This window comes from Pan paniscus, chromosome 2 (assembly GCF_029289425.2).
Source record: "Pan paniscus chromosome 2, NHGRI_mPanPan1-v2.0_pri, whole genome shotgun sequence".
Taxonomy (NCBI): Eukaryota; Metazoa; Chordata; class Mammalia; order Primates; family Hominidae; genus Pan; species Pan paniscus.
This window is the reverse complement of record NC_085926.1, coordinates 159012821-159037218: the sequence shown is the minus strand read 5'-3', so window position 1 is coordinate 159037218 and position 24398 is coordinate 159012821. Positions and strand designations below refer to the sequence as shown.

General features: G+C 40.3%; 1 protein-coding gene across 1 annotated transcript; it reads left to right on the top strand.

The window, feature by feature from the left end:
* Positions 1 to 1919: 1919 nt before the first annotated feature.
* Positions 1920 to 23776, top strand: B3GALNT1 (beta-1,3-N-acetylgalactosaminyltransferase 1 (Globoside blood group)). Its single transcript, XM_034957678.3, is given in 6 exon segments — positions 1920 to 2347; positions 3178 to 3265; positions 4070 to 4157; positions 6351 to 6445; positions 17591 to 17709; positions 20868 to 23776. Coding segments are annotated over 6 exon segments (1644 nt in total). The 5' UTR covers positions 1920 to 2123; the 3' UTR covers positions 21898 to 23776.
* The last annotated feature ends 622 nt before the right edge of the window (positions 23777 to 24398 follow it).

Here is a 24398-nt window from a genome sequence, read left to right as displayed (position 1 = left end):
GGCCTGTCTCTTCCCTCAGGTTGCTGATAATCTCATGGCAGAGACATCTGTAAACAAGTTCTGAGGCAAGTGAGTGCTCACAGAATTATAAACAGGTTTGGGCAGTTTGGGGAGAGAAGTGAGTAAGAACAATAGCTGCCATCAGATATCATAAATTTGAAGTTTGATGATTTATTTTCAAGAATAAGGTTCCTGCCACTTAGTTTAGCTAGTTCTGGCCACATTATCTGCAGCTCCTTCCATCAAGAGGCAGAGACTATTTGCCTGCCCCTTGGATTTGGAGAGGCCTCACAATTTGCTTTGATTTGTAGAATTTGGCATATATGATCTTGTGTGACTCCCAAGTCTAGGCCTTAAGAAATTTTACAGCTTCTGCCTGCTCTCTTCTGGATGTTGCCCACAGACCAAAAACATAGCCTACTGCAGGATAAGAGGCCACATGGAGCCAACAGCAGACACATGAGTGAGGCCACCTTGGACTTTCAGCTTAGCTGATTCTCCAGTTCAGGGATCAGCAAACTACAGCCTGTAGGCCATAGCCTGCTTCTGTATGGCCCTTGAGCTATGAATAGCTTTGGGTTTTTAATAGTTTATAAAAATTAAATAAAAAAGAATATGTGACAGAGACAAAGTCTAAAATATTTACTATCTGATCCTGTTTTACAGAAAACTTGGCCAACCCCTGCTACAGCTGAATGTATCTATACGAGTGAGCCCAATCAAAACCAGAGAGGAACCACATAACCAACCTTCAGAATTATGAGAAATATTAAATTGACATTTTTGCAAGCAACTATATTTTGGGAGAGTTCGATCTGCAGCAATAGATGACTCAATCACAAGCTGATAAATGCTACACAAAGAAAAAGGAGACTGCTTCAAAGGAAATAATCTCATAAAGGTTTTGGACCTTTTTGTCTCACTTACTTCATTTAGGAGAATTTCTTACCCCAATCTGTTGTCCATGGCTCTGCTTTGCATTCCAGGGAAGTTTTGGCAGCTATGAGCACATATACCTGCTGGTTACTCAAAGGACATTCAAAACATTTTAAAAATGAGTATTGAAATACAACTTTTCTAAAATTTTAAGAAACGGAATTTGTAAAATATAGTATTAATGCCCTAAAGCATTCTTCCAAATAAGAGGTCTATTTTTTCAGCATATTAATCTATCTGCAGTGAAACCTGTCTGGTTTTGTTATTAATGGACCTCCTTGACTTAGTGAGGTGAACTGTCAGCCCAGGTGGGGTGAAGAATGGCTGTGATAAAGGCGTGCAGCAATCACTTTACCCTCTGCAAAGGACACAGCTACCTGCCAAGGCTGGAACCAGGAAAACAATTTCAACCATAATTTAGATCTGATTATTTTAATTTAGATCTGATTATTTATGCAGTGTCAACTAAGTCCTTGACTTACACTGCTACTATCTAAACTTACTTTTGTTGTATATCCATTTTGATCTCTATATTCACCCCTATTATTTTCAGAGAACCTTCAAACTATCATAAGTAATTTTGCAGAAAAAGGCTATAAGGAAGAAGCAGTCAGGCCAAAGAGTCAGTAAACAAAAAGAAATGGTGGGCCACGTTTAGTCTTGATGCAAATGTGTGGGTTACAATCAGGGGTGGTGCTCATGGCTGAGCTTGGTAGTGGTTAAATACATGATCCAGACCCACTTGATTTTGAGGAAAGGACCAGTACAATCAATACTGCACATCTTGGTAAAAGGAGTTTGAGGAGATGGATCTGGGAGTTTAGGTCAGCTATGCTCAGGTGTACAAAAGCAACTCCCTGGGACTCCCATCCATACACAGGCCATTGAAACCTGACGTGTCTCTCTTACCCCCATTCCATTCCCCATCGATTCCGGAAGAAGAACGGGCATTTCTTCTGAGACAGCAAAGAACTCCTCCTAAGATTTCCTCTTTCCTAATTAGTTCTGTATGAAGTTTAACAAGAAAATCCCTCCAGGGCCGCCTCGAGGCCATGCACTCACGCAGTTTGGAAAGACGACCAGGGAAAAAGGATCTCAAACAAAAATTCTAGCTCGACGTCTGCCACTAAGTTGTCTAATTTTGGCCAGCATCAACTAAAGGCATACATAACACGGCCGTGCTCGGAATGCAAGGTGACCGCGAGGACCCAGAGGGCGCGCCATGCGAGCTCACAGGGCTGGGGGCCGCCTGGGCCCGCGCGTGCAGCCAGGGGCTTCCGGCCGCGGCCCTGGCGCGTGGTCTGCGCGCGCCCGGCCGTGCGTGCGGATGCGGGGAGGCTGCGTGTGTGCGCAGGGAGAGAACGCCGGCCACCTTCCCGCTTCCGAGCCGGGTGCGCGCCGAGCACAGGAGGTGAGTGAGAAGGGCGGCCCTGCAGGGTCTCCGAGGCGGTTGAGTCCTGCCTCTGGGTGGAGGGTGTAGCCACCGGACCCGCCTTTCCCGGAACGCGCCGTCCTCGGAAACGCCTAGACCCCGGCAGCTAGGCCGGGAGGCACCGCCCACTCCTCTAGAGCGGAGCGTGGCCCAGGTTGAGCCGGCGCACCGTGGGTCTCGGGTCTCGGGTCTCGGTGACCAGCAGCTGCCCGCCTCCGGTGAGCGCGGGAGAAGGGGCCCAGTGGGGCAGTGGGCGACGCGGAGGGCCCAGGCCCGGGCCGCGGCCGCATCCGCTGGTTGTCCACCTTGCCTTGCCCCAGGGTGCAATACCTGCCTTGCGTCGCCCGTGCCGCTCCAGCCACCGTCAAATCCGGGTAGCGACCCGGGGCGTTTGCAGCGGTGCCGAGGAAGAGGACGGGAACGGTGTTACGGTATTGGTGGGCCCCTAACAGGCCTGCGGCGAACGCTTTCCCGGAGCGCTAGGGAAGGGCCCCGGCGCAGGGATGTCAGAGGGATTGGGAAGGAATGTGAAACTAAGTGGGGAATGTGGAGAACGGGCGGAGAGAGAAGGAAATCCCACGGGGCTAGGGCTACAGGATTCCTACAGGCGGTGTTAAGGAACATACAGGGCGTTTTAAAAAGATTCCTAGAGGTGCAACGGAGTCTCACTTTTCCAAGCAGTAAGGAATGATGCCATCCTCAAGTACGGGTAGTCTTTGAATTCAGTATCCGTTCGCCTTCTTAATGTTGGATTTAGGAGGGAGATTTGCAGGGCTTTCATGATTTTGTTTCCTCTGCGTTTTGCACAGATTGCCTGCGTTTAGGAGGTGGCTGCGTTGTGGGAAAAGCTATCAAGGAAGAAATTGCCAAACCATGTCTTTTTTTCTGTTTTCAGAGGTAAGGAAAATTTGGGTTTGCAGTGTTCAATTGGGAACAAGTTTTTTAGCTTCTCCCAGGAGGCTTAAGCAAAAGAAGGGCGCTGAATTCGTGCTCTTAGTATGCATGTGTCGATGCCTGATAAAAGCACAAATTACCGAACGTGTATCAGTCTGGAGAACAGAATCGTTTATTACTAAGAGATAAGAGACTATGACTTTTTTCCCCTCATAGACTAAAATGTTCATTCAAATGAATGGCCATTGGATAACTCCAGACCTGAAAATAAACACTGTTGTCAAAACAGCGTCCAGGCCGGGCGCGGTGGCTCACGCCTGTAATTCCAGCACTTTGGGAGGCGGAGGCGGGCAGATCACCTGAGGTCGGGAGTTCGAGATCGGCTTGGCCAACATGGTGAAACCCCGTCTCTACTAAATATACAAAATTGGCTGGGTGTGGTGGCACACACCTGAAATCCCAGTTCCTCGGGGGGCTGAGGCAGGAGAATTGCTCGAACCCGGGAGGCAGAGGTTGCAGTGAGCCGAGATTGTGCCATTGCACTCCAGCCTGGGCAACAGAGTGAGACTCCATCTCCAAAAGAAACAAAAAACAAAAAAACAGTGTCCAAGTATAATTTCAGATTAGAGCATGAGGTGATTTGAAAGCGAGAAGAGAGGATCAAGGCTTTTCCAAAAATGAAAAAAGTGTTGATACGTAATAAATGGCTCCAAAAACAACTTGCTAAGTATACAACATTGATTTTAGATGTCATAATTCCTAAAGTTATGACTCATATATATTTTTTTCTGTTCTTCTGTTCAGTAGTTCACAACAGATCTGAGTGTTTTAATTAAGCATGGAATACAGAAAACAACAAAAAACTTAAGCTTTAATTTCATCTGGAATTCCACAGGTAAGTTCATCTACTTTTAACTTATAAATTATCCTAATTGGTTAAAAATGCCCGTAATAATGCCCTTTACAAGGTTTTAAGTATCGTTGATGCAGCCACGAAGTTTGTTGTATATTCTAGTACGATTCTTTCATCAGAGGATTTGAAGAAATTCAAGAGTGAAGCTCTACTAAGCCATTTTGGATAATATATTTTTTTCTTTTTTCATGCTTGAAAAATAGAGACAAGGCCACTTTATGTTTCCCAGGCTGGACTGGAACCCCTGGGCTCAAATGATTCTCCTACCTAAGCCTGCAGAGTAGCCAGGACTTCAGGTGTGTGCCACCTCACCCGGCTCTAATAATATATATATTTTCTAAAAAATTGAATTATTAAAATACCATGGTTCTTTAGGAAAACCCAATAACTATAAAAAGTTAATTTGGTGGGTCATATTCAACTTCAAGTTCTGACTCAATTCCCTTTATGCCTAAGAAAATGCTCCATTGAGTACTTTTTCTCTTTCCCCTTTGGATGGATGATGTCTCTTCTTGTGCCCAGCCTCCAGCTTTGTTCCATCCACCATTGGATGATGCAGGTAGAACCCTCTTTTGGGAAATGTCTTTGTCCCTTTCACAACTATATCATGTCCAGACCAAAGAAGCTTTTAACAGGATGGATCATTGTTGCTCGCTGTGGGGTAAATTCCCACTGTGTGGTAGATAGCCACATGGATGGGGTCAAGCACGTGGGATCAAACAGGATACTCTTAATGACCTTGCACAACAGATATATTCAAAAGTGACAGTTCATTTAACAGCAGGCTGTTTGGCAAACATCTCTCTTGGGACTATGGACAGTGCTTTTATACTAATAAAAAATTGTATATTATAAATATTGATTTGCTTTTGTTACCAGTCCTTTTGGCATGTTGTGAATTAGAGGCTAGGGGAAGATGAGAGGATGAGCTAGAAATACGGCAGTTTGTAGGGGGCGCATCAGCATGGGGAAGGAAGATGAAGCCACAGAACATCTGTAGGGTAGGGCCCCAAGTGCTGGAAGGTTGGGAGATTTGGCTGGGGAGATAACCTGCACTCCTTGAATCTCTGAGACATTAAGGAACTAAAAGAAAGCTAGAGTAGGTTATCAGTTTCCCACCCCATGTTTTTCTGACTCTGAACACAGGTAGGTAGGTAGGATCTCATTGTCTGTTGCTTCTCTTTCTGTGTCTGTTATCTGGAACTATATTTAGCTATTTTGTTTCCAGAGTTTGTTTTCAAGAATGGAGTTACCACTTTCTATGCAAAAGCAGAATGGAGTAGCTGAGACAGACCCTAGGGCCCTCAAAGAAGATATTTACTATCTGCCTTTTATGGGGAAAAAAGTTTGCCCGCTTCTGGGATAGAACATGGATTTCTGCTAAACTCTCAAGCTGTGCATTTTGAATAGTCTCATAAAAGTTAGAATACAGAAGTCCTCCTGTTAAAACATTTCACAAGCCTGCAGCCACCTATTCCTGCAGCATGTCATAGGGCTCAAACCATATCTCATATCTGGAATTGTATTTGGCTGCTATTTTGGTTACAGACTTTGTCGTTGAGAATGGAGTTATGCACTTTCTAAGATAAAAAGTTACCGTCCAGTTTTATCTCTTAGTATTAAATAGTTCCCTTCTCCATACTGATAACAGGCTCTAAATTTATGCCTCTATTGGGCACTAACACATTCTGAGAGTGCAAACTCAGTTCCCTGCTGTGGATTTTGGTCACTAGTTTAGAAACATTTGAGCTGGAAAGCCTCCCCCCATGTTCTCTAGGTGGGCCTCACTCATGATGTTTGGTGTGAAATGTGTCGTTGTGAGTCTTCCACCACGCTCTGCATTGAGTGTCGGCAACTTGAGGACAGGGCTTGTCTGTCTGCTTCCCCACTGCTGCCCCAACCTCTAACACAGGTCCAGAACACTGAATGAAGGAATGAAATACCCTCAGATGACTAAAGCAAAGGTAATTGATGGCTTAACTAAGAAGAATAGTAAAGAGCTGTAATATTCTCAATTTAGGGTAGTAATGGGAAGAAATGTTAACTGCAGCAGCTCCCCGATACTCTTCCTCCAGTGGATAAAGCTCTTTGTAACAAAACAGACACAGAAAGCCCAGCTTTCAGGGCAGTCTTGCTGCTGTTCTGCCTGACTTTGTGATCTTTGCTCTGCTCCAGTTTTCTTAGCTCCCTGGACCCGGTTGACCTGTTGGCTCTTCCTGCTGGCTGCTCTATCACGTGGTGCTCTCTGACTACTCACCCCGAGTGTAAAGGTGTGTCTGCTTCTGCTGCATTCTTTGCTCCCTGCCCAGGAATCTCAGGAGGCTGTGAGATTAGATGTGAGGTTGGTCTCTCCTGGGGCACTGTGCCCTGGCAGAAGGAGCTTGGCATTTGGAGTTGAAGGGCTTGAGTTTGGATTCCATGTCTTCCTCTACCTGGGCTGCACTGTTCCCTGGAAAATGGGATTGATGTTAACACAGATTTTACAGTGTCATGAAATGTGCTTTGTAATTTGTAGTTAGAAGCACTATAAACTTGTATAGTGCCCAGAAGTTCACTATGCCTTAAAAAAAAAAAAAACAGCCCTGCTAAAAATCCTAACATGTATTGCAAATTATTAAGAGTGATTTTTATGTTCTTATTGGAATATGCAGATAGGGCAGAAGCAAAAAGAAAATTGCGGCTAAATTTTCCTTCTAAAGTCCTGCTGCTTTTGTTTGCTCCTCATTTTTCTCAGCCCAAACCCAGAAATCCCTAAAAGATTCTGCATGCCACAACCCAGAAGTCTATCAGAGATTCCCATATACAGGGATTGTTTTGCCTACAAGAAAGTAGTTTGTATAACAGTATATATAATATGTCTTACTTACATGTGTCTTTAAAAACTCAGATGTCTTATACCTCAGCACACTGAATGAAGCAGCAGGCTTCCCTTTTAATGAAGCTTTAATGAGAGACATTCTCGCATACATCTTAGAAGATACCTGAGGGTGGTGGTGCTACAACCAGCAGAGTTTCAAGGGCAGAATTGGGAAATGGTAATGGAGTATAGGTATTTATACTCACTGTCTACCTAAAACTGTGTGACAACTACAGAGAGTGGTGCTCGAGGTGGGCTTTTTTCTTAAACTCAGTAAATACTTCAAATTCATTCTTAAAAATTGAACAATTTAAAATATGCCAAAATGAAACCTTTTCTATGAACTACATTTTAAACATCAATAACAAAGTTGTGGAACCTTGTAGTTAGAAGGGACCTTCGACGTTTGTTAGAATAACACTATCTTTGGTTTCTCATTTGCCTTCTGGAGTGATACTTACATATTTTATTATTCAAAATAATTTGAAAGTATCTACCATGGCACTTCTAAGCTTTTCTTGTCTCCAGAACAGAACATCCCCAGTTCCTTCAGCCACATGTCATGCAATCCTTATGGGAGATGATAAACCCTTCACCAAATGAGTTACCCTCTTCTAACTTTTTAGTGACCCTTTCAAAATGGAACTCATATGGGGCTATGGAATTATGACCCCCTTTGCCCAGATGCTTTTCCAGTTTCTTGAACCTAGGAGTGTATTAGGGGTGTGTGTGTGTGTGTGTGTGTGTGTGTGTGTGAGAAGGGGGACACAATCTAGTATTCACTTGTAGAGTTTCTGTTAGCACTGCCATTCATTCACAAGTACTTGGGAGTGCTTCCTATGTGCCAGGCACTATGCTAGGTGCTGGGGACACAGTGTGCAAGAATGAACATCATCCCTCTGCTGGTAGGGCCAGATCGTGCCTGAGAGGTATCCTAGCCCAATGTCCTAAAATTCTGTTGAGAAATAACTCCTCAAATTCAATGACTTGGCCTCCCTGCCAGAACTAGAATCCTTGTTTCCTGACTGCCCAGTTATTCCTTTACTTCACCACCTTTTATCATATTGGACTCATACTCAGCTAAACCGTAAGGTCTGTTTAGGCTGCTGTTAAAATGGCTCCCCATCCTGCCCTTGTGCAGCTGGTTTTTCGAACTCTGACATAGGACAATAAATGTGTTCCCATCAAATTTCATCTTGCTGTCTTTAGCTTTTTCTCACCTGTTAAAACCTTTTGGATTGTAATTACATCTTTTAATGAATTTGTCATTTTTTTTTCCTGCCTACAAAATTGAATAAGCCCACGTTCTTTAATTAGAAATATGAAATGCGAAAAGGCTAAAGATAGGCCTGTGATTTTTTTCCCTAGTTTGACAAAGATGCTCCAGTCAACCTTAGAACATCAGCAGGAGGACAGGTCTCTGGCACTTTTGTGGAACACTATTCCCAGAGTCCAGCACAAGCCCAAGAAATGTTTCTTGAACAAATGACTGCATGAAAAATACACTGGCTATGATGGATCAGCCAATTTTTAAGCCATCTAGCTACTATTATTACTCACATTTTCCGATTTTGTTCAGAAGGACTTTAAGTGTCCAGCTCTCTTTACAGAGAAGCTTGATTCTTAGGTGTTACCTGCGAGTTACCTTGATCTTCTGTTGAAGAACCCTATTGAAAATGGGGCTTAGGATAGTCAAACAGAGCATTCTCAGTGAATCTCTTCTAGCTCCTGATGGTCATTGTGTTTGTGTCATAAGTGTTCACTAATGTTTACAGAGTCTCAGCAACTTATTCAGGGTTATTTGGAATACAGATGCATTAACATTAGTCCCTTCAGGAATTTCTCCATTGCCAAAAAGTGAACTTGTTGGAGAGGACTTGTTGAAAACTGGGTGAGCATGATTTGCATGGAAATTGGACTAAACTTCCCTTTCTTTAAAGTTCCTGGTTTAGCCACTCGAATAGCTGGCATTACAGGCATGCACCAGTATGCCTGGCTAATTTTTGTGTTTTTAGTAGAGATGGGGTTTCACCATGTTGCCAGGCTGCTCTTGAACTGCTGACCTCAAGCAGTCTGCCAGCCTTGGCCTCCCAAAGTGCTGGGATTACAGGCATGAGCCACCGTGCCCGGCCAAAAGTTTCTCGTTGAGCTCTGACAACTCTTCACCTCTGAAGAAGAACAGAGGTGCTGCACTGTGAAAGTATGAAGATACCAGGCCAATAGGATAAAACAAGGCAGGAGGGAAGCTTTTGTAGTGCAATGGCTACAGACTCCACTTGGGGTGGTGAATATACCTGAGTTTTTAGTGCTGCTTTGCAGGCTCTGACACCCTGACTACTGAACAGGTGTCCAAACTTCAAGCTGGTTAACTGAAAGATAAATGTTATAATATTGGTGCCTACTTCATAAGATTGCGGTAGTCATCAAACGAATGGAAATATAAAACATACTTACTGCAGTGCCAGGACCAAGCAAGGACTATTGCTAAAATTTTGGAGAGAGGGGAGTATGAAGAAATTGGATAGAGTAGAAAGCAGGTTCTTTTTAATGTGAGCCTATTTACCCTGACAGAGTAAAGCATATTTCATTTTTAAGTGTTATCAAATTAAGCAGATATACCAATTGCTATTCATTCATTCAGTAAATAAAATTTCACTTCCTATTATATGTCCAGCTGTATGCTCCAAAGTAAGGAGAAAAATGTAAACCATATCAAATATGCACAATCCTCAAAGTAGCCTGACACCACTTGAATATCACACGCACTACAGCTGGAAAAATTTCTTGTATTTTGCAGCTCTTCTCCAGCTGCTACAAGTGCCTATGGTGAGACTTTTGACAGTGTGAGTGGTTCCCAGAAAAAATGATGTTCAGTTGTAGAAAGACTATGGGGCAGAAAGAAGGATCCCAGGAGAGGGGAGCGCATGTGCAGAGGCGGAACCCAGAAATGTGCGTTTGGCTTTGTGGACCTCTACCAGTAGTTCTTTGGGGCTCGCATTTGCAGGATAGCAGAACATCAGGCACTGGGAGATTCTAGGAAAACAGAAACCTTGGACTCTAGGAGAAGACTTACTGATTTGGAAGGAGAAGGTGGATCCACTAAGATTTATTTGCATGTTTAATTGTATTATAGAGCATGTCATGCCATGTAAGACACATTTGGGAGTTAGGAGCAAGGTTTGTAAAGGAAATGTAGACAAATAGTATATGTAGAGGAAGCATATAGTGTGGACTCTAATAATAACAGCAATACCATCTACTTAGCCCTTACTGTGTGCCAGCCCCATCCTAGATGTTTAGCACGTATTATTTCATGTAGCTCTGGCAATAAACCCGCAAAGAAGGTATTATTGCTCCTATTTTACAGATAAGGTAACTGAAGCTTAAAAAGGTTGAGTAATTTGCTCAAGTGGATTTCATTGCTTCTCAAACTTCAGTATGTCCACAAGCCACCTGTTAAAAATGTTTCTGATTCACTAGGTCTAGGGTGGGGCCTGGGGCTTTGTATTCCTAATACACTCCTAGGTGGTGCCCATGCACTTTGAGTGGTGAGGGTCTAGGCATCACATTCAAATCACCTGGGAGCTTTAAAAATACTGCCACCTGGTGCTCGCTTTGGTAGCACGTATACTAAAATTACTGCCACCTGAGCCCTGCCACCCTCTGAAACTCTGATTTAGTTGGCCTGGGATCCCGCTTGGCTTCCAGTATTTTTCAAGTTCTCCAGGAGATTATAATGTGCCGCAAAGTGAGAACCACTGGGTTAAAGAAGAGGGGAAGAAAAAGTAGTGGTCAGATGGCACTGGTTGTGTTTATTTCTAATATAATCAGGGGAGGGCCTCAAACACAAAGCAGCAGTGAGTTGTGAAAATAATTAGATGTTTAATTGACAAGTCTAATTGAATGGTAGAGTTTTATATTGCTTTATGAGTTAATGTGTTTAGTTTGAAAGGGTAGTGGGGGAATTTCCCTCAAAGATGTGAATTGATAGTTATTTTCCCTTTATAAGGAATATACATGATTGGTGTAATGATGATTTGAATTAAACTTAATATGCACAGGACCTTTTTTTAGGCAATTAAGATTTCCACTCCCTTTGCAGTATTTTATGTAGAAGAAAAGTTAGAATGTTGCAAAACTGACAGTAGTTTGGTAATTATCTATAATAGTTAGCATATGGATGATCCTGACTCTAGCGTGCTTGGACCTAAAATTTAACTGAAATTCGTTTCTTGTTTTTTTGGACCTTTTAAAATGCACATGATCAGAATCAGCATAGCCTATTACAATAAGGTTTTGTTATTAGAAGACAGCTGAAGAAAAGCATAATCAACAAATTCAGGTTACTTTTGGATTCAGCTTCTTCTTAGGAATATTTACTAAGTGGATAAAAGTACATTACCAAATCATTTGCAAAGTATGCAGATATTACAGAGAGCCTACTATGTGTTAGACACTGGACATATAGCAGTGAATAAGTGGGGTCAGGTTTTCCCTCTCTCCAATCTTATATTCTTTTGAAGGGAATAGACAATAAACAAATAGAAATAGATTTTTAAAAGTCTAGACAGGGTTAAATGCTGAGAAGGTGTTAGGTTTAAGTCCCAGCTGAGGTCCAACAAGGTGTTAGGTTTGAGTCCCAGCTGAGGTCTGAGGGGAGTGGGTGGATGGGCGAATTGCTGAAAGAACACTCGGGGGGCTTTAGGCAGGTGAAATGTAGTTTTATTCAGCAGCTTTTTAATCAGCAGCTTACTTACACTAACTGTTTGTCACAGTTTCTTTATCTTGGCTGTTTGCTTCAGCTTTGTGGCTCCTCTTATGAGCCTGCTCCTGCTGCCCCCAGCCTTGCAGCTGCACTCCCTGGCCTATACTACCAGGGTTAGCAGCTTAATTTTTTCCCTCTGGGCATAAGTCCCCATTTCCCGCCTTCAAGGCAATCCACTCTCCCTTACAGGGGTCAGTAGCATTACTCTCTCTGGGCATTAGTGCACCCCCAAGCCATGTCAAGCCAACCCAAACCCCATGGGCAGCATCAGCAGGGCAGTTATACCTTTTACAAACAATAACAACTCAAAGCCAAGTATAAACTTACAAAGACAGGTTATCTAACAAGTGAAGTATGCGCCTGTGCCCTAAACTTGCTAAGTCACTTTGGCCCAGATATTCGCCTTGGCCTATTCCTTAACCAAAGCACATTCATATACTTTATGGAAGGGAATAACCAGGGATGTGATAGAAAATAAGTGCTGGGGGAACTACTTGAGATAAGGGGTCGGGGAAGGACTCTCCTAAGTGACACTGTGCTGAGATCTGAGGCATGAGAAGGAGCCAGCCTTTCCAACAACCAGCTTTTTGGTTGGAGGGGCAGAGTAAGTGCAGGCTCTGCAAGAGAGGAAAATAGTTGACATATTCAGGGATAAGAATGGGAGTCAGGCCGGGTTTGGTGGCCCACATCTATAATGCCAGCACTTTGGGAGGCTGCAGTGGGAGGATTGCTTGAGTCCAGGAGTTCGAGACCAGCTTGGGTAACATAGCAAGACCCCATCTCTATATATTTATATATTTTTTAATTAAAAGATTAAAAGAATAAAAAAGAATGGAAGCCATTGTGGTTGAAATAGGATTGGGAGGGAGTAGTTGTAGCAGATGAAAGAGGGGCTTATATAAACCCATGGAGCCAGAAGACTTGACAGATCTTCATAAAAAATGTGAACGTTGTTGCCCGGCATTGTGGCAAATGCCTGTGGTCCTGGCTACTGGGGTGGATCACTTGAGGCCAGGAGTTTGAGTCTGCAGTGCAAAATAATTGTGCCTGTGAATGGCCACTGCTGTCCAGCCTGGGAAACATAGCAAGACACGTCTCTAAATTTTTTTTTTAATGTTAATATTGTTATTTTTAAGCTTTTATTGTCTCTGTGCTCTTTTGGCATTCCCTAAATTTTCTCTAATGAACATATATTATTACATTTGAAATTAGAATAATTACTTTTTAAATAATTACATTTGATTTCTTTTTGCAGGAAATAGCCAACATTTTTGCACCCCAGGAAAGAGTTTCAGGTTATTTTGGCTTAAATAATTGTGCCATTGTAGTATCTCTGTTTGTCTGTTTTCCTGGAATCTTTGCATTTAAACACTGATACCCCCATTTATTTTCTAGTGATGTCCAGTATGTTTTTGGTGTTAAATAAAAAGGTGTATATCTGCATGAACAATTAGTTACTGTTCTTGTTAAAAATTTGTATTTCAGGTTTTAAGGGTAGGAATTTTGAGTCTTCCTTGTGAAAATGATAAGGCTGTGATGCTGCCATACTGTTTATATCAAAGTTCAATGGTTGCAAGAAATTAAAACTCAAAGCAGCTCTGGTCAGAAGAGCTCCTTAGCATAGGAAGCATAGTGAGCAGGCAGCACACTCCCTGGGATCTAGCAGCCAAGAATGTGAGATCTGGAGTCTTGTTTGAGTTTGTCTCTACCACTTACAACACTGGAAACTGATAACCTTTTTTATCTTTGGAGGTTTTCTGAGCTTTTCTAGTATTTGAGATGTTTTTTCAGCTGCTGCAGATCAACCCCTAAATCAACAAGTAATTACTGGTGGCTTGCTGTTCACCCAGCATTGCACTAAGTTGGTGGGATAGATAAGATACTGTTTGCTTAATGGAAATTGCTTATAGTTGGCAAATTCATATGTAGTTAATATAAGCACAAGTTTACCTTAAAATTTTTTTTTTAATCTATGGGGGTCTCACTGTTCCCCCAGGTTGGTCTTGAACTCCTGGCCTCCAGCGATCCTCCCGCCTTAGCCTCCTAAAGTCCTGGGATTATAGGTGTGAACCACAGTGCCTGGCCACAAGTTTATCTTTTAGAAAATGGAAATTTTTTTTTTTTTTTAAATGCATGACTACATATATTAAATGGAAATTATTTTTAAGTTATAATTTCTTTCTTGAAAGTGATGTGTGGCATTTAAGAAGTCAGTAATAAAATAATAGTGTACTTCCCTGTTGGGGCTTTTCATATTGTTTTCTATTCGTCAATATTGTTGATTCTTCTCTCCGTCCCTCCCCTGGGACATGGGATTTAGAACAGTGTCGGGGTCCTTGTAGCCCACTGCTCAGCTGTCCTAAGGAGGCAGGCCAGCTGCCCTGTGCTCTCACTATCAGGAAATGAGCCAATCCGAGATCTCTGGCCAGTTTGATTTCTATGATACACACATGCTATGAACACAGGGGCCACTTCAATTGAGCCCTATTTATCTACATGCCTGAGTATCGTTTTAAAAATATTTTTATTGATTGATAAGTGTACATATTTATAAAGTACATGTGATATTTTGATACATGCATAAATGTGTAATGGTCAAATCAGAAATTCAGGATATCTATAACCTCAAAAATTTATCATTTCTTTATTTTGGGAATATTCAGAAACCATTAAGTGCTCTTGGTCCTGGACCAGGCCCTGTGCTGACTGGTTAATCCAAGTTCTTTCCATTAAACCTCACAATAATTAGTTTTGTGATGCCTGATTTATAGCTGAAAAATGAAACTTTTGGCCTGGTGTGGTGGCTCACATCTGTAATCCCAGCACTTTGGGAGGCCGAGGCGGGTGGATCACAAGGTCAGGAGATCGAGACCATCCTGGCTAACATGGTGAAACCCCATGTCTACTAAAAATACAAAAAATTAGCCGGGCGTGGTGGAGCACCTGTAGTCCCAGCTACTCAGGAGGCTGAGGCAGGAGAATGGTGTGAACCCGGGAGGCGCAGTGAGCCGAGATTGCACCACTGCACTCCAGCCTGGGCGACAGAGCGAGACTCCGTCTCAAAAAAAAAAAAAAAGAAAAAAAAAAGAAAAATGAAACTTTTGAGAAGGTAACTAACATGCCTAAGGTCATACAACTAGTCATTGTTGCAGTCAAGATTTAGGGTGGATTGGCTCTGATATCCAAAGCATTTTTATTATACTTTTTTCCTGTTTGTTTTAATAAACTTAATATACAAAGAAAACTGTAAATATTAGAGAACACCTATATTTCCATCGCCCTGAATTAGCAGCTGTTAATTATAGTACAGTATTTATGACCAGTGTTTTTTTCCCCCCTTTAACCACATGTTCCTTTCATTCTTCCTGCTGATAGGTGTGGTATGTTTTCCTGTAGTCCCATTAGAAAAAAATCATTATTTATACATAGTTGCTTCTAAAGGTTCATCACTTCTTGTGTGTAGTTTTAGAATTTTTATAAATGGTAATTTATACATATATCATTATATAACTTGTTTATACTCAACGTTTTATTTCTGAGAGTTAAATTGATGTTCTGTATACAAATCCAATTCATTTAGCTATCATATAGGATTCCATTGGAAGACATACCAACTTTTATTTATCATCTTATGGACATATATTTATGGATTTGATTGCTTTCTTGTGATGTTCCTTAGCTTTTCTTTCTATCCTCTGTATTTCTTGTAAAATTTGATTAGATTCCAGTTAAAAATTACATTGTATGTCATTAGGAGATACATAATAGGTGTTTGTTCCATCATTTATGATGTTACGATTAATTATTGGGTTAGAGTGGTGACACCCTGATCCTCCAATGTAAAGTTTATATTTTTTCAGTTCTTGCAACTAAAAAGTAATCTTCGTGGTGTTACTTTGGCATCATACAGATAGCCAATTCTCCATCAACCTTTTATTTATTATCAAAACTCTGATGTATAATCATCATCAGTAATTTCATGAAAGATTGCAAAATGACAGTTTTCTTATTCTGTCATTCCATCTATAGTAGTCTCTGCTTATCCATGGGGGCTGTGTTCAACAGCCTGTCCCCCAAACATGCCTGAAACCATGATAGTACCACACCCTACCCAAAGAATGCCAAGGTCACCTTTTCACTTAAAGGAAGCACTTTGAGCTTCTCTTTGACCTATCTGAAGTGTCAGCATTCTACTTTTCTGCCTTGGGGCCATTATTAGGTAAAATAAGGGTCACTTGCACACAAGTACTGATACCATAACAGTGAATCTGGTAACTGAGGGCTCCTATGTGACTAACAGGTGGGTAGCATATATAGTGTGGATACGCTGGGAAGAGGGAGGATTCATGTTCTACCTGAGACAGAGAAGGATGGTGCGAGATTTTGTCATGTTACTCAGAACAGTGCACGATTTAAAGCTTATGAATTGTTTATTTCTGGAATTTTTCACTTAATATTTCCAGACTGTAGTTAACTGTGGATAACTGAAACTATGGGCCAGGAAACTGCAGGGGTAATTTCTAGACATTTCTAATTGGCATTTTTCTTTTAAAAATTTTTAAATTATTTATTTATTTATTTTTGAAACAGGGTCACGCTTTGTCACCCAGGCTACAGTGCAGTGGCACAATCACAGCTCACTGCAGCCCGGACCTCCCACACCCAAACCATCCTTCTGCCTCAGCCTCCCGGGTAGCTGGGACCACAGGCTCATGCCACCATGCCTGGCTAATTTTATTATTCTTTTATAGAGACAGGGTCTCACTATGTTGCCCAGGCTGGTTTTGAACTCCTGGTCTCAAGTGATCCTCCCACCTTAGCCTCCCAAAGCATTAGGATTACAGGTGTGAGCCATGACACCCAGCCTATAAGTGGCATTTTTCTATAAAGAAGAGCTTTTTCTCTTCAATTGGAGCTATCTGCTTCTTCTGAACTATAGGCGATTGATTCTTTAAAGCAGGAAATAAAAAATGCTGTCTTTCCTCCATCATCCCAGTAATTTTCAAGTAAGAGATTGGTATAGTAGCTACCGAGTTGAAACATTTTACATTGCTCATGTGCAGTGCAGATATGGTGTTCTCTTTAAATTTATGGATGAAACAAATTGTGTATATAAGGATTTTGAGCTTCTAGACAATTTTTTTTTTTTTTAAAGTAGAGATGGGGTTTCACCGTGTTAGCCAGGATGGTCTTAATCTCCCGACCTTGTGATCCACCCGCCTTGGGCTTCTAAACAAATTTTTAAGAAATTTTATGGTTTTTAAATTTTTTAAGTGTTTTCCATATTTTTTGCAATTGATTTATAATTATGCTGTGGTTAGAGAATGTAGCCTATATTATTGTTTTTAAAATTGTTGAGAAGGCTTATATTACCTAATATTATTAGTTTTCTTTTTAAATGTGTTATGTTGTCTTAAAAATGAATGTTTCTATTCTTTTTATTGGATGAAAGGTACTAAATGTTTCATTTGATCAAGATTAATAATATTATTTGAAACATTCATATCCTTTTTTATCTGCTTGATGTATCAGTTACTTAGATGTATTAAAAATCTCCCATTAGGATTATAAATTTTCCCATTTATACCCATACTCTTCAGGTTTTGCTTTATATACTTTGATGCTGTGTTTTTATGGTTATAGAGCTTCATGATTGTTAAATTATCTTTTTGGATGGTTTCTTCTTACAGAGCTTTATGATAAAGTATCTTTTTGGGTGGTTTCTTCTTTTAGTAATAACATCTCCTTTGTCCCTTATTAATGATGTTTGTTTATTTATTTATTTTGAGACAGTCTTGCTGCTCTGTTGCCCAGGCTGGAGTACAGTGGCAGGATCTCAGCTCACTGCAATCTCCGTCTCTCAGGTTTAAGCAGTTCTCCTGCCTCAGCCTCCCAAGTAGGTGGGACTACAGGTGCGCACCACCGTGCCTGGCTAATTTTTGTGTTTTTAGTAGAGATGGGGTTTTGCCATGTTGGCCAGGTTGGTCCTGAACTCCTGACATCAGGTGATCCGCCTGCCTTGGCCTCCCAAAGTTCTGGAATTACAGGCATGAGCCACCATGCCCAGCCTGAGAGTCTTTTTTTTTTTAGTAGATAAGTTTACATTTACATTTACCTTAATTAACAGCACATTTATATTTATTCCTGCCATCGTCTTTTGCATTTTGTGTTTGCATGCATTTTTTCTTTTTATTTCCCGTTTTCCTACCTTATATTGAATAGACGGATAACTTAATTTGTGTCTTCTATTTCTCAATCAATTTGGAAGATAGTGTTCTATATTTGTTCTTTCAGTGATCAATGTAAAGGTTAATGTACATTCTTAAATGAAGTTCTTAGCAAAATATGAAGGTTTATTCATATCTCTTTGTTAAAATATACTAAGAATGTTAGCATATTTTACTTTTCCTATGAAACATCTTTTTGTAGCCATCATGTCATTTTTACCTAGTATTTTAGTTAATTTTTTAACCACATGAAAAAATTTTTTGCCCCTCCCTCCTTTTCAGGCTAATCTATTTTGACAGTAAGAATCATTTTAGAGAACACAAATAGAATGGAAATGATGCCAAAGGTAGAACCATAGCTGATAATAACAGCTTCTGTTTGTTGAATACCTAACACAGGCCAGAAGTTTTGCATATATTATCACTCATTTGCACTATATTAATATCTTCAATATAGAGACAGGAAACTGAGGCTTCAAGAGATACATAACATACCCATTCATCCTGGTTGGTAAAGGACAGAGCTGGAGAGTGGACTTTGGTGGCTGGCTTTGGAGCCACCTGTGTTGTAGGTGACCTAGTCTGTTCTGGCCAGTTCTTTAGAGTCCGTTCCTTGCTTTTGGACTAGATAGTTTCTCCTCTTTTTGCTGCTGCTTTATTTTATTCATGGGTCCATAAATGATAGACATCATAACCATAGTCACATTCTCACATTTAGAAACTATGGCTTATAGAATGTGCAAAAAATAACTTTTATAATAAGATTTGCCATTTTAAGTTCTTCCCATTATTGAAGAGTAGTAGGGCCCCCATCATCCATATGCAATTATAAATGGCACCGCTTACAACACTTGCCTTCTGTTTTTCCAAAATCTGTTGAAATATGCTGATTTGTTAGAATGAGATATTTGTTGTCATAAATGTACAAGTCGTTAGTGGCTGAGTTGTAAATGGTTCCCTCAAGGGTTGCGTAGTGCCCAGTAGCCAGGTGAGGAGAAAACGTATAAAGGCAGTGTTAATTACTTTCATAATTCTTGCTCTCAAACTATTCCATTTCAGGTTTTATTCTGGGATTGGCAGTGTATGGCAAGTAAAGGGGATAGGGGAGGATAGGAGGTGGGTGGACAGATCTATATTTTATCCTTTTACAAATGGAGATAGCATATCAAGCCTCAGTGTCCATTGCACTCCTGCTGTAGGCCTCCCTTTGTCTTGCACTTTGACTCCTGAGAGAAAAATTGTTTTTGCCAACAAGGTCATAGAATGTAAGTGGAGAGGCAAGACACATATACGTGGAACCGAACTGGAGAGAGTTTGCTAAAACATTACATTGCGTTGTGTGGGTTAAAATATGGAAAGCATTACATATAGAAAAGATAATTGTGGTGAGACGTAATCAGGGCAGGTAAGAGATGACCAAATGAAGAGGACAAGGAGCCTTGAAATCCTGTTATTTTCACATGTATTAAGAGACAGAGGAGCTGTATGTCCAGAGACCCTAAAGTTGACCCAAGGTAGAACCCTTGGTAGACCAGCCTTCCCATAAGGACATTAATGTCTGTCCTCCATAGTGAATTCCAGCTTTCCAAGAACCCTCCCCCATATAATTGTGGGTAAAAGGGCACCTGCCAGCAGCCTCCTCAGCCCACCCTTCTTCATGTTGTTCATCTGTCCCTTATGCTAAAGTTCCTTAGCATTTGATGTAAACAGTGTGTACTGCACTGTGCTGCCATGTTTATACGTTGTCTTGGGATTTCTTCTTTCTCCTGTCTCCTACTTCCTTTGGTCTCCTTAGTGCCTGGTCTTTGGAAGTAGAAGATGTCCAGTAAATACACATACATGAATGCCCTTAGACTGAAGTCTATGCTCATGGTGCAAGGAAAGCTTTATGGAATCCCGAATTATAAACCACCCTCTGCCTTGAGATCAGGAACAGAGCTGTCACTTCACAATCTGAATGTTCTGTGCCTCCTCTTGTCTCAGCTGGAGCTTCTGTGTAAAAGCAAGTGTTTTAGGAGTTTCCATCCCATGATTCTGATTGGGTGTGTGATTTCTGAAGAGGTTGGAATGGGAAATGTGAAAACTTAATACTAAGGACGGGTCTTTGATTTAAACAGTTGCTTTGCAGACTGAGCATTGAGTTTAACCAATGAGGTAAAAAGAGGGGAGAGGTGGTGTTTGGGGCAGGTAAAAGCTGTTTCATAGTCAGTGTTTGAAAACTCAAGAGAGATGATCCTATTTGTGTCTGGAGGACTTGCCTTTCAGGTGAAGAATCTCTGCCTTATCCCACATCAGCAGTCACTAAGAATAGAATAATGATCACTATATGGTTTTTCTTATCCAGATTTGCTAGAATCCGTATCAGAACACACAGCTGAGAAAGACCCTTCGTTTATTTGGGCATGTGGCTAGTAATATCCCCTTGAATTAAATCCTTCTTTTTTTATAGTTATAAAGAGGAGATACATTTTATTTATTTGTTTTTATGGTAGATTTATTTTTTAACCCACCATTACCCATCTCTTTCTGTCCCTATCATATCTGCACCTAGGATAGAATTATATTTAACAGTAAACTGTTAATTTAGGTAGAGTAGGATAACTACTACAAAATAATCAAAGGATGTGTTTTAACCTTGGTCTTGATGTAAGAAGCTAAAATAGATTTTTGGTTATTGGTTTCTATTTGCTTACAGTTAAATGAAGTAGATTCAAGTCAGGATTTTTTGTTTTACTCTGGAGATTCTGTTCTCCTACGCTTTCTCCTTGAGTAGATAGTCAGATGTCTTTTGAAAATGTGTTTTCGGTGTGGAATATTAACCCAATCTTTGATAACTCTTCCAGAACCTTCGGCTCGCGTGCTTCTGAGCTGCTGTGGATGGCCTCGGCTCTCTGGACTGTCCTTCCGAGTAGGATGTCACTGAGATCCCTCAAATGGAGCCTCCTGCTGCTGTCACTCCTGAGTTTCTTTGTGATGTGGTACCTCAGCCTTCCCCACTACAATGTGATAGAACGCGTGAACTGGATGTACTTCTATGAGTATGAGCCAATTTACAGACAAGACTTTCACTTCACACTTCGAGAGCATTCAAACTGCTCTCATCAAAATCCATTTCTGGTCATTCTGGTGACCTCCCACCCTTCAGATGTGAAAGCCAGGCAGGCCATTAGAGTTACTTGGGGTGAAAAAAAGTCTTGGTGGGGATATGAGGTTCTTACATTTTTCTTATTAGGCCAAGAGGCTGAAAAGGAAGACAGAATGTTGGCATTGTCCTTAGAGGATGAACACCTTCTTTATGGTGACATAATCCGACAAGATTTTTTAGACACATATAATAACCTGACCTTGAAAACCATTATGGCATTCAGGTGGGTAACTGAGTTTTGCCCCAGTGCCAAGTACGTAATGAAGACAGACACTGATGTTTTCATCAATACTGGCAATTTAGTGAAGTATCTTTTAAACCTAAACCACTCAGAGAAGTTTTTCACAGGTTATCCTCTAATTGATAATTATTCCTATAGAGGATTTTACCAAAAAACCCATATTTCTTACCAGGAGTATCCTTTCAAGGTGTTCCCTCCATACTGCAGTGGGTTGGGTTATATAATGTCCAGAGATTTGGTGCCAAGGATCTATGAAATGATGGGTCACGTAAAACCCATCAAGTTTGAAGATGTTTATGTCGGGATCTGTTTGAATTTATTAAAAGTGAACATTCATATTCCAGAAGACACAAATCTTTTCTTTCTATATAGAATCCATTTGGATGTCTGTCAGCTGAGACGTGTGATTGCAGCCCATGGCTTTTCTTCCAAGGAGATCATCACTTTTTGGCAGGTCATGCTAAGGAACACCACATGCCATTATTAACTTCACATTCTACAAAAAGCCTAGAAGGACAGGATACTTTGTGGAAAGTGTTAAATAAAGTAGGTACTGTGGAAAATTCATGGGGAGGTCAGTGTGCTGGCTTACACTGAACTGAAACTCATGAAAAACCCAGACTGGAGACTGGAGGGTTACACTTGTGATTTATTAGTCAGGCCCTTCAAAGATGATATGCGGAGGAATTAAGTATAAAGGAATTGGAGGTTTTTGCTAAAGAAATTAATAGGACCAAACAATTTGGACATGTCATTCTGTAGACTAGAATTTCTTAAAAGGGTGTTACTGAATTATAAGCTCACTAGGCTGTAAAAACAAAACAATGTAGAGTTTTATTTATTGAACAATGTAGTCACTTGAAGGTTTTGTGTATATCTTATGTGGATTACCAATTTAAAAATATATGTAGTTCTGTGTCAAAAAACTTCTTCACTGAAATTATACTGAACAAAATTTTACCTGTTTTTGGTCATTTATAAAGAAGTACTTCAAGATGTTGCAGTATTTCACAGTTGTTATTATTTAAAATTACTTCAACTTTGTGTTTTTAAATGTTTTGACGATTTCAATACAAGATAAAAAGGATAGTGAATCATTCTTTACATGCAAACATTTTCCAGTTACTTAACTGATCAGTTTATTATTGATACATCACTCCATTAATGTAAAGTCATAGGTCATTACTGCATATCAGTAATCTCTTGGACTTTGTTAAATATTTTACTGTGGCAATATAGAGAAGAATTAAAGCAAGAAAATCTGAAGTATTGTCTTGCTTTTAAAAAATACAGTCCCTAGTGTTTTTAGGAGTCAATTAATTTGTCTCATTTTTCCACCTGGAAATTAGGAATAATGTAGAATGCCAGGCAGTAATTTCCTTTTGGAAAGGACTCTGAAGGCAGAAAAGAAGGGAGAGAACCTCATGGGCAGAATATTATAAAAAGAGTGTCATATTCCAGCATTTGAATTGGAAAGAGAAGAGTGAAGATCCAAGTTGCATTATTAATCTGCCCTGTGTTTTTTCCTTTTAACAATCAGTTTGAGCTGCTGCTGTTAGGAGTTTCTCATCAAGATGAAAGCCCTAATATGTAAAGTCAAATCCGATTTAAATTTTGTGCTTTTATAGAAAGAAATTTCTTCATAGACGTGGTGATATATCATTTGTTGGACCTGCTAATAGTAGGTCAAAGGGGAGCACTCCTTGCCCCCTGTTCCTGGGTTTATGCAGTTTTCTTTTTAGAGTTTATATAGGGCAAGTGGTTCTTTTTCTCTGAATTACAGGATGGAAAAAGGTCATATCCTTTGTCAGGAAATATAAACTTGAAAGTATGTAGTCAGCTCTTGTAATACTCATATTTATGATTGTCCTATATGAAAAACAACTTCAGTTAAAACTATAATGTGTGATTCTCTATAACAAGGTGATGTCTGTTTCCCAGGGCTCAGACCTAATCCAGTTATAATAAAATCAATTAAATGAAATATTCTATAGAATCGATCTATGCCCTTGTTAATCTCCATCCATATAGGAGTCACGTTCTTTAAGACAGATGGTGGTAGTTATTTTTGTGGCATGGTTAGATTTGACTGGTTTTGCAGAAGATTACAGTTATGTACTGCATAATGACATATACAATAGTGGTCCCATAAAATTATAATGGAGCAGAAAATCTATTGCCTCATGATGTTTTAGCCGTTTTAATGTCATAGCCTAGTGCATTACTCACGTGTCTGTGGAGATGCTGGTGTAAACAAACCTACTACACTGCCAGTTGTATAAAAGTACAGCACATTCAGTTATGTACAGTACGTAATACTGATAATGACAATAAATGACACCGGTTTGTGTATTTACTTTTTATAATTAGAGTGTTCTATTCCTACTTATTAAAAAAATGTTTAATAGAGCCTTGGGCAGGTCCTTCAGGAGGTATTCCAGAAGAAAGCATTGTTATCATAGGAGATGACAGCTCCATTCATGCAATTTCTCCTGAAGACCTTCCAGTGAGACAAGATGTGGTGATAGAAGACAGTGATACTGATGATCCTGACCCTGTGGGCCTAGGCTAATGTGTGTGTGTGTGTCTTAAGTTTTTAACAAAGTTTAGAAAGTAGAAAAATAAAGTTTAAAATAGGAAAAAACTTACAGAATAAGGATATAAAGATATTTTTGTGCAGTTTTACAAGATGTTTGTGTTTTAAATTTAAGCTAAGTGTCAAAAAACTTTGACAAAAGAGTCAAAGTTTGAAAGTTTGTAAGGTTAAGTTACGGTGAGTTAAGGTTAATTACTGAAGAAAAAAATTGTTAAATGAATTTAGTGTGGCCTACTTTAAATGTGCCGTGTTTGTAAAGTCTACAGTAGTGCACAGTAATGTTTGAGGCCTTCACATTCACCCACCACTCACTCAGTGACTCACACAGAGCAACTTCCACCCCTGCAAGCTCTATTAATGGTAAGTGCCCTCCCTATACAGGTGTACTATTT